At 37.8% G+C, this 14,218-nt stretch overlaps 1 protein-coding gene across 2 annotated transcripts in view; it reads left to right on the forward strand.

Moving 5' to 3' along the window:
- GC (GC vitamin D binding protein) overlaps positions 1–14,218 on the forward strand; it is a 183,699-nt gene that overhangs the window by 57,547 nt on the left and 111,934 nt on the right. For both annotated transcript variants that reach the window (XM_063458667.1, XM_063458668.1), the window contains exons 2-3: positions 4,211–4,280; positions 11,102–11,234. In XM_063458667.1, coding sequence (XP_063314737.1) covers positions 4,211–4,280; positions 11,102–11,234 — 203 coding nt within the window. The remainder of the gene's footprint in view (positions 1–4,210; positions 4,281–11,101; positions 11,235–14,218) is intronic.

Raw genomic sequence — 14,218 nt, forward strand, 5'->3', positions numbered from 1 at the left:
TCAATGAGACAGCCACTAGAGGCTGGATTAACCCTCAGTGAAACATAGCAGTTTTTCTGAAACTGCTATGTTTTCAGCTGCAGGGTTAAAACTAGAGGGACCTGGCACCCAGACCACTTAATTGAGCTGATGTGTTCTGGGTGTCTGTAGTGGTCCTTTAACCCCTTAAGGACCAAACTTATAGAATAAAAGGGAATCATGACATGTCACACATGTCATGTGTTCTTAAGGGGTTAAGTGTGTGTGCGCATCTGTATGCACTGGCGTACATACCGCGGTCGCAGGGGTCGCAACCCTGCAACCCCTGCGACCAGGTGCCCGCCGCCATGTGTTGCGGCCCTGGCCCGCGTTGAGCGTAAGCGTAAGCGTGGGGGGTGGGGGGGGGCCCACGGATAAATTTTCGCACCGGGGCCCCATGGGTCATGTGTACGCCACTGTTGGTGAGGTTTAAGCAGGCTTATACGATTCGAGAGCATGTTAAAGGTTAAACAGGCTTAATCTTACAACAGGTTAGGCACGTCATATTAAACAGCTTGATAATGCATGGTTATGAGCAGTTTATACAGCACATTTGAAGTGACAAGGTGGACTATGTGGATCAGTAGTTCCTTCTTAATGTCCAGGGTATTAGCTTGGATTTCTTCTCTCAATTTTCCAAATTGTGTATCTAAGAGTGTAAGTAGCTGGTCATATTCTTTTCTTCCTTCTCTTGCCTCTTGGTTTTCCTCCTTTTGTCCTTTATTAATGACTCCCTCTGATGGGATATTTGAGAGAATAGATTCCTCCAGGTTAATTCATTACCTGATGGGTTTGGTGAGAAGAAAGGAAGAAGTTTTTCTGTTTTATTTTCATTTTTTTTTCATTTTTTTGTGTTTGCCTTTTTGTGTTTTTTTAGTAGCCATTTTTTTTAAAATGTATTTATTCTCTTTCTGGAGATTTTATGCCCTTTAGGCTAGTGCTTTTTTGTTTTAGTGCAGTATCTTTGTATATTTTATGTTTTCTTCTCCTAAGGCCCCTTTCCTCCTCATCTTTGTCCCAGCCTTCTCCTCTGCAACTAAGTTTTATCTTTTTATTCTATTGTACGTTAACTTATTCCTATCTTTGTGGGGTATTGGAATAACCAAACTAACCATGCTAAAAATCAGGAATAGGGGAGTAATAAGGTGGTATGATGCGACAACAAAAAAGAAAATCAGAAGAAAGCCAAAAGGACAAAAAAGCTTAAGGGAAAGCAAAGACCCTTAGGGCACATTAACTCCATTTACAACTGACCATATAACTGACTGTTTATACTAACCTTTACAGAATGTAAACAAATAGGTATAATTTATTAGATACTCAGCTTGAGGAGGTGCACTCCGGTTCAGCTTTGCACTGCATATTTTTGTCCGGTGAAGTGTCAGGGTAATATTCTATCCAGCATAGGAAGTAGCTCCCTGCATCTCCCTGCTTCTCAGCACGACATCGGGTCCTCTCTGTCCATTGTCCACAGCTCTAAGAGTTTCCCTGAGTGGCACGCCAGGTAGGTCGGGTCGTCTCCCCTTTTCTTAGGGTCGGATCCCTCAAACGCTCCCTCAGCCGCGTACCACGAGGACGCAGCAATACGCACTGCGTCCTCTCGCTCCTCCCCCCATGTCTGGCCAAATTAATTGCTAAATATAATGGATTCTCGAGAAAGTGCAATAATTACCTCTGAGGGTTAACTCCACCTCTAATGGAGTTAACTCCATTGGAGTTAACTCCACCTCTAACTAAACCCGTTAGGACGCCTGAGATTTTGATCATCCTCAAGTCTCTCAGGGCATCGTCCTCATCGCTTGATCCCTGCACTGCACAGCTGGTGAAGGATGCCGCTGATGTTTTGGCCCCCTATATTGCAGACATTGTTAGTATGTCATTTGCCACCGGAGTTGTTCCTGGCATTCTGAAGCAGGCTGTGGTTATCCCACTGCTGAAGAAACCAACTGTGCCACGCTCCGAGTTGAGCAACAATCGACCTATTTCAACCTTGCCTTTTTTGGCCAAGATCATCGAGAGAGCGGCGGTTTGGCAAATTCAGCCTCACCTGGAGTCTAATCACATTCTGGATGACTTCCAATCGGGTTTTCGACCTGGTAGAGGGACAGAGACTGCCCTGGTTAAAGTCCACGACGATCTCCTGTGGGCCTTGGACAGAGGGGAGGAAATTGCCCTGGTACTCCTGGATTTATCGGCGGCCTTTGACACCATCGACCATGATAGATTGATAGAGAGGCTACTCACTGTGGCTGGTGTGGATGACAGGGCCTTGGCTTGGGTGACCTCATTTCTCCACGACAGGGTTCAAAGGGTAAAATTGGGAACATTTTACTCCTCTAACATCGCCCTGACGTGTGGAGTCCCCCAGGGTTCGGCTTTATCTCCAATCCTGTTTAACATCTATATGAGGCCACTGACCCATATCATCCGCCGCCACATGCTTCCCTATCATATCTATGCCGACGATACCCAGTTGTACTTTCGCCTGGCCAAGAAAAAGGAGGATCAAATCAATCTTTCCTCCTGCCTACAGGATATCCAGTCGTGGATGGGAGCCAATTATCTAAAACTTAATGGCTCCAAAACTGAATGTATCATCTTCAGTAACCAGGAGGTGAATAGTATCTTTCCCTCATGGCCGGACTCGTTTTCTCCATCTGAGTCCTGCCGCCAAGGTCAGAGATCTGGGAGTCATCCTCGACTCCAGGTTGACACTGAAGCCCCAGATTAATCAGGTGGTAAGTTCTTGCCACTACCACCTGAAACTTCTGAGGTCTACTTTTAGATTCATTGCCCCCTCCGATCAAATCTCGGTGGTCAACGCCATCATCGGTAGTAGATTGGACTACTGCAATGCTCTATACCTTGGACTGCCTCAGAACATCATACACAAGCTCCAGTTGATACAGAACGCAGCTGCAAGGCTACTTACGGGTGTGGCCCGCAATGACCATATCACTCCATCATTAAGAGCCTTGCACTGGCTGCCCGTTCGTGAACGGTTCTGTTTAAAACTGGTTGTTTGGTATACAAGGCAATCCATGGCATGGGACCAGACTATCTGAAGGATAAATTCACACGCTATGCTCCCAGTCGATCCTTGAGATCGGCTGATTTGGACTTATTGAAGATTCCAAATTTCAAAAAGAAAAAGTGCGGAGGGAGGACGAGTGATGTTCAGGGAGCGCAACTTTGGAACTCCCTGCCCCTGACATTAAGACTTGAGAATGATCTACTGAAGTTCCGCCGGAGCTTAAAAACAGTCTTATTTGCTCAGGCGTACGGGATTACATGAAAATTTTAACCCTGGTTTTAAATGCACTTGATTTCAATGCTGTTGTTTGCTGGATATTGTTTTATCTGTTTTTATTGCTGGTATGCGCATCGAGACCCTATGGGTAACAAGACTGCGTTTCTTAAGAATTTTTAATAAATAAATAATATCTGTCTACCAGAAGGACTTCCTGAATTGAAACAGACCTTTGGTCCGGTATCTGACACTAGACATCTTCATGCTCTGCATGAGGACTTCCAGCATCAGATTTTTTCCCCATAGGAAAGCATTGAATATGGGGAAATCCTAATGTGAGCGCGGTCAATGCCGCGCATACACATTAGGTCTTTCCCACCAGCTGACGCTGGGCAGTGCTGGATTCAAGCTTTGTTTTCCTGGCACTATAGAATTCTTTTAAATAAATCTCCAACGCGGATTAGTAGGAAATACTAACTTACGTCTACATCTATCAGTGTTATTCAATACAACGAGAATTCAAGGTGAAATCAAATTAAATTTTAAATTTCAGTTCAAAATAAACGAACTGTAAAATATCCTTAAGTCAGCCATGCTTTCCATTGAGCTACCCTGGTCTTAAATTTGAAATACATTTTTAATTCTCACTTTAGAAAATACCCCTTAATAATTTGAAGTCAACTTTCAACTTACTTCACAGCTAACAGTTAAGACCAATACACTACGAGTGAGAGAAAGATATGTGGTTTTAAATATAATCTATATCACACGCACAAATTGTAAAATACTTGGGGGGGGGAAATAATTTTTTTTCACAGATTTTTATACTTTATTTGCATTTAAAAGAAATATTTAAAGGGATTTGTTTATGAAGAGGCGTGTTTTCCTTTTTCTTTTTCTTGCTTCAGTCATTTCATGTTTTTTTGTTATTTTTCTTTTCAGGAAAACTATATCAAAGAGATAGAGTTTGCCATGAATATAAAATGATGGGAAAAGACCAATTTGAAGCCTCGTAAGTTCACTATGATGAAATGCAGATGACAAATGATACTAAACAAAACATAATACAGTAACTAATCCATCCATGGCTATATGATAACTCCGTATTTAAAAATTCATGATGCTTTGGCTCTGTAAAATTGTCTTTACCACTCAATATGCCTGTCTTAGCAATTAAATGCCACGTTTGAGTATTAAACGTTCCAACAAATTATATAACAATATTTTACTAATCGGTTCGGGTGAAAAATGATACATAAAGGGATTATTTACAATTAAATGCAAATGGTAATTTCAAATAATAATTGATGTTTACATAATATCATATATTAATATATTATTTACATTAATAATAAACATGTTTTAGAAATCTATAGACTAGAATTTGCAATAAATATTTGCTTAATATAATCACACCTGAATGTTTATTATATAGGGGTCTATTCATTGTAACTGTTATTGTACACACAAGTTGACCTTAAAGGGACACTTCACTGCCCAAATACAAAAGAAAAAATAAATAAGAATCACTGATTAGTAGATATACCCTAATGAAAACATGCATGCATTTAATTACACATTTTTGTTTATTGTGGGTCTATTTAAAAACAGCTTGCTAAATTTTCAAGTTTCTTCCCCATCCCAGACTTGGTAGTACAGACTTCCCAATGCAGCTCCATGAGAAGTCTTTCCAAGACTGGTGTTCTGGGCAACTGTCTACCTCTTGAGCTTAGCTCCACTGAGTTTACTAAACAGGAAGTAACAAAACTGGTTGTCTGATTGACATCCAGGGAGGTGTAACAAGGTTAATTTATAAAAGTGCCAATTTCTATTCAAATCTGCACATTGTGTAAGATAAAATAGGACACATTATTCAAACATAAAGCACTTCAGTTAACTGTGCTTTAGGGGTCTGGAGTGTCCCTTTAAATTAAACAGCATTTAGTTTGATCTATATAATGTGCTAGCAGAAATGCTAGCAAATGTATAGATGTATACATTTGTAATGTAATGCTATTTTAAAGTTAGTTTTGGTCCCTAGCCCATAAGTCAATCAATCCTTGTTAGACATGTATGCCAATGGTTTACAGGTCTAAGGAGAAACATAAAATACAGGAAGAGCAAAACAGCCCTCTCTCAGACAATTATTTTGCTCCTTGTCAGTGTGCTCAACCCCCAACAAGGATTTTGCATGCTTGTTGGAGGACTAAAGGACCCACTGATGCCATCGTGCTGGAAATTAGTCAATATATTTGCATCATTATAGAGGATTTTATTACCAAACTGGGCCAATCACAACAGATGGAGTGGCAGTGCAAGGGGGATGTTACAACAGTATATCATACACAGACTTCCAAAAATACTGGCAATGGATCGAGGGGCAGCGGGTGGTAAATAGAATTTATCACAATGAGAAATTACATATTTAATTGGGAGCTGTTATATATTTAAAGGGGAACTTTAGTGCGGGAAATCAAACTCATTTTCCTGGCACTATAGCTTTTCTGTCTGTCAAGGCCCCCTCCCGTGGTGCAGAAGGGGTTAGTAAGCTCCACCCACGCTCCTCCTCTGCTGACGTCCGCCGCCAGGGGAGACCTAATGTGCATGTGCGGCAATGGCATCACTGACATTAGGATCTCCCCATAGGAAAGCATTAAATAATGCTTTCCTATGGGGATTCTGGCGACGATAGAAGTCCTCATGCATAGTGTGAGGACATCCAGCGTCATTTAGACAACCAAAAGTCGTAGAAGCATCCGGAAGTCCCTGTAGTGGCTGTTTGGTAGACAGCCATTAGAGGAGGAGATAATTATTGCAGTTTATAAAAACTGCAATAAACAAATACTCAGGGTTATGGGTGATGGGAGTTTGCATCCAGACCACTTCAATGAGCTGAAGTGGTCTGGGTGCCTACAGTGTCCCTTTAACCCTGACAGGTTTACTTTAAACTGCTCGCTATAGTAATTTGAAATACTATTTTCAAAATATAGGTAAGAAAAGGCAATTTTGAAAAAAAAAAAATCCCATAGGCGATTATTTGTAATTGTAATGTGTCATATTTAGCCATTTTTCATGTTGTTTTTAACTCATTCGCATTTACAAAATAGTAAATATAGTAAAAAAAAAAAAAAAAAAAAGCAAAATATAAAAGTATTCTTTTTAGTCTGCATGAGATGAAATAGTGCAAAGTTGTTTTTTCACTCATTTTATTAAAGTAGCACAAATATTTTGGTTTCATTATATCTGATGAAGTTATTATGTTTATCTAAAATTCCTAATAATTTAAATTAAAACCCTAACTAACAAAACACTTTTCTAATAGTTAGAAGACTGGTACATGTTTTATGTTTTTTAAATGATATATATTGTTTTTTATATGAATCTATTTTCTTTTTATTATACATTATTACTTAGTAGAATTAGGGAAAGTAATTATTTTTAATAGAGATTAGCAATCCAATTTGTGCAGTTTATTTTGTTTGGTATGTAGCGTGGTATTTTTAATATTTTTCAAAAGCACTTCAAATATTTTTTTGCTGAGTATGTTACTCATGTCTACTTGGTAAGAGCAAATACAAAGAAATCACAGATGATGCAGACCCTTGCAATAGACTTAAAAAGAAAGAAAAAATAAATCACATAAATAAATACAACGTTGCATTTAATCCGACATCAGTCTTTTTTGTGGTATTCCTCTATTGTGTTTTCTGTTTAAGAATAACATTTCCCACCAGGGACTCAAAGACCTCTAACTCTTTACTATGATAGCATACAATGTTCTAGAAAATGTCTGTATATAGAGAATAAAGTTTATGTCTAAAATAATCCTCAATTTACTATGATTCAAGATAGTGGTACTGAAATAATTATTATCTATACTTGTCTGTTGATTTCCATGAAAAAGATATATTATTTAAAAATGCCTATTAGAACATCAGAAAACCAATGTAAACATGTGCTTTGTTCTTTCTTTTTTTGGATTCTTCTAATTCTTCCAACAAAAATGCAATCCAGACCATTTCTCTATGAAACAAGGCAGATACACAATTATAGCCCTTTGCTGTAACTCCACCTATGGCAGCTTCATTAGAGCATTATTAGACTGCTCGGACCGAAATTTCCTGGCTGGTTAATGTCAATTCCATGCATGTTGGTTGTCTGACATCAGGCACATAGCATGCTGGTGTCTGATGAACAATGGCAACATGGCCATCCTCTCCATGCTGCCCAAGTCATGACTATCCTCCTGACATCTGTGTCCCTCCAGCAAGGGAAAGTGACATCGCTGGTAGTGGATCAAGCTGCAGTAAGAACTTGGTCTTATTTCTGGAAAGCAGCTATGTTTCCACTTTATTCTTCTTTTTTAAGGATAGGACATCAATAAGGGTTAGTTAATTCACGTGTACTCATCTCTTTAGGAAACTCTTTTAACAGCAAACTAGATAGTGCAAGAGAGCACATGGACCCTTTCTATAGTACAAAACAAAACACAGTTAACTTTTTTTCACCTAATAAAGTACATCTTAAATATAGCTACTTTTTAACTTTTTTATTTCTTATCATTAGATATACAAAAAGCATAGTAAAAATAGTGGATATGTTACTGCAGTACCTAAAAATTATAATGAGCCTTTAAATACAATGCTTCCAGGAGCACAGGAGTCTGCTACTCATATCACAAATCTTCAAACAGTAGAACAAGAACAAACAGACCATTTCACAAAAGTTCGGTTTGTCAAAATAATTTTTCACAAAATGTTAATTTTGTTAGGGACATCCAACAATCAATCCTGCGATATTCAGTTTGACCATATATTGTCCATGGAAAAATATTCATGGAAACATTCTGAAAAGGCAAAAAAGGTGAGTAAATGTAACCAATTACAGGAAAAGAGTTGAATCAGTATAGTGACAGCATTTAGTGTTGGTCCCTTAGCCATCAATCATCTTTTCCCCACATCAATCATCTTTCTTTTTTGACACCACAGGTGGATCTCTGAATACAGAATCAAACAAACTTCACTGCACAAGTCACTTGCTCTTTTATAAATCTGTATAACATATACACAGAGATACAGAATTTGAGCTGTACAGCTGATCGTCCCAAAACACTTACTTGAAGAAAAAAAAAAGATTTAGAAATAATGTTTTAAATTGATATATTAGATATTGGCCAGTGTATCGTATACACACATTGGCAAAAATATAACAAAAATAAGACTTGAGCATTCAGATTTGGTGGAAATAAAAATTGTTATATTTTTCCAAATCTGTACATGATGCATTAACACGTGGTGCACCTAGGGTACAGCACATACCTTGGGCTCCCTTTGAAAGGGACAACACTGAGCAATGACCAAGTAGGCAGTTTGTTTTACTCTTTTAGACTTGCCGCGAGCAAGTGGCAGGACATGCTTGGTGGTGGAATCATGTGCCCCACAAGTATAAACCTCAGTAATGGCTCCCTTGCAGTCCGGCAGTCTCTAGTGAGTCAGAGTGATACTACCAGTGGTGCAAACCTCACACTCCACCTGGACCATCAGGTCTAAGGACCCCCACTAGACCACCAGGTAGAGTTAACCCCTGCTGCACCACCAGGGAGTATGATCCAACCATTGGACAAGCAGGGATCATAGCCCTCTTCCTTGAAGTAAGATAAGTAGGATGAGGGCTACACAGAACATAAACATACATCATATACTTAGCCACAACATTAAAACAACTGACTGGTGAAGTGAATAACATTGATTATATCCTTACAATGAAACCTGTTAAGGGGTGCATTATATTAGGCAGCAAATGAGTAGTCCTTGAATTTCATATGTTGGAGGCAGACAAAATGGACAAGATAATAGATCTAAGTGACCTCAAATGCCAAATAGTAATAGCTAGACAAATGGGTTGAACAGAAGGCAGGCCTGCAGGGGCACTATTATGCTCTGGGCAATGTTCTCCTGGGAAACCTGGGTTTCTGGCATTCATGTGGATTTTACTTTAATATGTACCACCTACCTAGATATTGTTGCAGACCACATACACCCCTTTATGGCAATGCTGTTCCCTGAAGGCAGTGACCTCTTTCAGTAAAGTAATGCACACCACCACACTACAAAAAGTGTTCAGGAATAGTTTAAGGAGTATGATAAATAGTTCAATGTGTTGCCTTGACCTCCATATTCTCCAGATCTCAATGCGATTGAGCATCTGTGGCATGTACTGGAACAACAAATCTAATCCATAGAGGCCCAACCTTGCAACTTGAAGGATATAAATGATCTGCTGCTAATGTCTTGGTGCCATATACAACAGGACATATTCAGAGGTCTTGTGGAGTCTGTGCCTCAAGGCATCAGCACTGTTTTGGCAGCATGAAGGGGACTTGAACAATATTAGGCAGGTGGTTTTACATACAGCAAGTTCCCCTCTCACACATCTCACACATCATATACAGCCAAAACACACCACACACATTAAATACAGCCAGTATACACATTACATACAGCTTATATTTTTTAGTAAAGTGATCAAAAAGATGGGGTCCGAAGTTTGGACAGGGGCAATTTCAGTATTTGCCACTTGCACTATTTTCATTAGATAATTTTCTAGCACTGAACAATACCCAACGATTGAAAACAATTTTTGCCTTTTTTTTTTTAAATGAGTGGTGTAGTCTCATGTGAAGTCTCTTTGCTGGAGCACACCATGCATGTGTGACATGATCATAACTTTCTCATGCCTTTCAATGAGTTTTAGTTTAGCTCATTTAGAAGGGGAAAGCAGGCATGTGCTAGGTAATGGAAGAGGGGCAAAACTAAGGTGTTTCTGACACAATTATAAAATTGTTGATTTATTTTGAAAAAGGAAGTAAAAATTACCAGTTCCGGAAAGCTGAAGTGCTTTATTCATGTGGATTGCTCCTTTGAAGGGACACTCTAGTCACCATAACAATGTCATCTAAATTAAGTTGTTATGCTGCCAGAAGATCCCCGGGCATACTCTTACCTTTAGGGGTTAAACAATTATAGGGGTTAAACCATTATTGAATTGTTTAACCCCTTCAGGGCTACCTCCAGTGCCGATCTCAGGGTTCCATAGGTGTCAACCGGCTACTGAACCTGAGTTACAGGAAGCACGGAGTGCCGCCAGGCAGAGGCACCGCTGATTGGCTAGAGTGGTCAGCTGATTCGCTAAGCTAATCATTAGCTTAGCTCCCCATTCATAAAACGGGTATGTACCAGAGTGTCCCTTTAAGTAAGATCAATGTCCTACTGCATAATACACAATTAGCCAACTGTTGTAAGGATATCGAACCTTAGTATTAAATATTAAAAAGTCTACTTACATTCTAATGTGTCATATTTAATAGAAATTATAATGTTTCTTTTTTCACACACAACTCCACAATCCCAGATTGCTTCAATTGCCAAAATCTTGCACCCATGACTACTCAGCAACCATATTCTCTTCCTTCTAGAAATTTACTAGAGACTCAATGAGAACGGGTCCTCCAAAATAGGGACACTTGGGAGGTGTGTCTCAACAGTTTTCTGTCACACTAATGCAAGGATTTTACCTTATCTTCTTCCTTACATTGTCACCTATTATTCCTTGAATTATCCCTCCATTTTCCATTCACATTACATTAACCACAACTTCACCATTTAACACGTTCCCTGCATCATTTTGCCTCACCCGATCTTAATCTCTTTCTTTTGCAACAAGTCTACCCTCATTGAAGCACTTTGATTGTTACAGAATTTGAGTTTTCTTTGCCTGTGATATCACAAGCTACATTTGCAGAAATGTCATTTTATTGCTTTTGTCTCTTTTTAGAGCAATCATTATGAACAGCAGGAAATATTCAAATGCAACATTTGAAGAAATAAATCACATTGTGAAAGCTATAGTCACCTTGGTGGAGAAATGTTGTGTTCAAGGAGCGCCTGCCGACTGCTACGACAAAGGGGTAGGTTTATTCAATCGTTTTAATATTACAATGAGGTTTTAACCTGCAAAATTATTTACTTTTGGTTTTAAAAAAACACATGTCAGATTTATTATAAATATAACAACTTACAAATGCTGACTTTATAGTATTGATATAATGGCAGATATAGGCAGAGGCTTAAGCTTGTTTGGTGATCCCCCACCTCTTGCAATTAATGCAAAATTATTAAAATCACGTTTTATTTCATGAACAGAGTAAGGCTAGATATTTTTCAGGTCCCACACTGCCATGGACTTGTCACCAAGTTTCTGCTTTTCACTTATCTCTCTCAGATCTGGGGAAAATTTCTGTTAGAAATAACACACACAGGAAAACTCAATGTATTTTAATCAAGTTTTTCAGTTTAATCCTTCACAGCAAAGGGGGTATATAGATTTTCAGTTTAGGGCGATACACATTATTCAGCCAATCGCAGATTGGCACAGTTTACTTTGCAAACCAAACAGTTCACTTGCAAACCAAACATCACGCACAATTCTGTATGTTAGGGATATATATATAAATTGATACACCAAGCCTAAGCAATAAAACTGACCCCAACAAACAGTATAGTACATTGTACTTGAGATATTAACTGGAAACAGAAAGTTTTTTAGTCTCCTAAAATAGCTGAAGACAGGTATTATGACATCATTAATTTGTAAATTATACACATTTTTGTAGTAGATAGTAAGTGTCATATTTTGACATTAATTAAATAAAAAAATGTCGGTGGAATACTCTTTTTGTATTATTCACTTTATTGATAACCAAGTAGAGGGCAAGTAATATGCTTCACTGATATCTATTCTGTGGATGGTTCACTGTTTTGTAATCTGTTCATGGCATGCACTGTAATTTATTAACCAGCTTTAGCTATTCTCAATTGGCAGGTGTTCTGTTGGTGCTCAAATCTGGGTCTAAATTGCTGCTATCAATTTTATCAATGCAATATTGGATGCAGATGGCTGTGGGATTAAACATACATTCTGTTCTTGAATGCCGGTGTGTTAACTGGCACAGGAGGATCATTGATTGATCAGTCAAGACTTTTGTACCAATTAACACACCTGTGTTTAACCCCTTAGTGACCAGACCGTTATCCAATTTTCTTACCGTTAAGGACCAGGGCTTTTTCTACATTTCTACTGTGTTTGTGTTTAGCTGTAATTTTCCTCTTACTCATTTACTATACCCACACATATTATATACAGTTTTTCTGGCCATTAAATGGTCTTTCTAAAGATACCATTATTGTCATCATATCATATAATTTACTATAAAACAAATTGTAAAATATGATGAAGATAATTAAAATTAACACACTTTTTCAAACGTTGACTCCCAAAATCTGTTACGCATCTACAACCGCCCCAAAACACCCAAGTTAAATAGTTTCTACATTTTGTCCTGAGTTTAGAATTACCAAATGTTAACATGTTCTTAGCTTTTTTTGTTTGCAAGTTATAGGGCAATAACTACAAGTATCACTTAGCTATTACTAATAGCCAAACCATTTTTTCAAAATTAACAAAAGTTACATTGTAACACTGATATCTTTCAGGAATCCCTTAATAATCCTTCACATGTATATATTTTTAAAAGAAGACAATTTGGGGTATTTTGACTCTTTTCATACAACCATTTTACCACCAAGCTATGCCAAATAAAAAAATAAAATAATAATTGATAAGTTAGCCGTTTGGTTTTTTTTTAAACTGCATTTTATTGGTGATATCATCGTCATGATAGGTTTTACTTTTCAAAACACTCATATTTGTGTTCAGCGAAGTCTCCTGAGTATAACAATACCCCCATGTACAGGTTTTATGGTGTTTTGGAAAGTTACAGGGTCAATATAGGGCTTGCCCAATTCAGTTTGCCAGATCGGTTTGCTGGGTCTATGTTGCCTTTTAAGACCATATGGTAGCCCAGGAATGTGAATTTACCTCATCATGGCATTTTCAAATGATGTAGACAACCCAGGGTATTCGAAATGGGGTATTTCCAGTTTTTTGTAGTAGCCACTTAGTCTGACCAAAGCTAGTGTTTTTATTTGTTTTTTGCATTTTTTTTAAACAAAAACTGCACTTTTACTGGTGATATCATATCTGGTGATATCATTACTGGTGATATCATTTGTGTTTAGCGAAGTCTCCTGAGTATAACAGAACCCCCCATGTAAAGATGTTATGGTGTTTTGGAAAGTTACAGGGTTAAATATAGGGTTTGTCAATTAAATTCTTTGGACTGTCTATATATACACTGAACAAAATTATAAACGCAACACTTTTTTGTTTTTGCCCCCCCATTTTTCATGAGCTGAGTGAGGAGTGTCTGTATTATATATGTATAATATATTGTAAAAAAAATAAAGCATTTTACAATATATTATACATACATATATATTAATGATTTCATTATACGTGTACTTTGACATATATACACATATATCTCAAAATACACATATAATGAAATCATATATATATGCATAATATAAAATGCTTTAATTATAATATATTCTACATATATAGGAAATAAAAGTGTGTGTATATATTATATGTATATATGTGTGTATGTGTAAATATATATATATATACACACACATATATATAAAGATCGAGTTGATGGTCCGCACTCACGGTCTTGATAAAATATATCAAGAACTGAAACGTTGACAAATTTTTGGCATAATTTTTTTAGGGGCATGTGGGAGGCCTTAACCTCCCTTTTATTAATATGTGGCATAGGTTTTAATGCAGGGGGAGGGGTGGAATTAATATAGATTACAAGGAGGGAGCTGGTAGCGCTGCCGGCTCCCTCCTTGTTTTTTTTTTTTCGTGCATGCATACTGTTATTTCTCCGTGCTGTGGGGGTTAATTCCCCTGCAGCACAGAGTCTATTAAATGAATTAAACTAAACGAAAAGGTAATGCATTAGGCATTTGCCCTTTCGTTTCTTTT

Source organism: Pelobates fuscus, chromosome 6, assembly GCF_036172605.1.
Source record: "Pelobates fuscus isolate aPelFus1 chromosome 6, aPelFus1.pri, whole genome shotgun sequence".
Classification (NCBI taxonomy): Eukaryota; Metazoa; Chordata; class Amphibia; order Anura; family Pelobatidae; genus Pelobates; species Pelobates fuscus.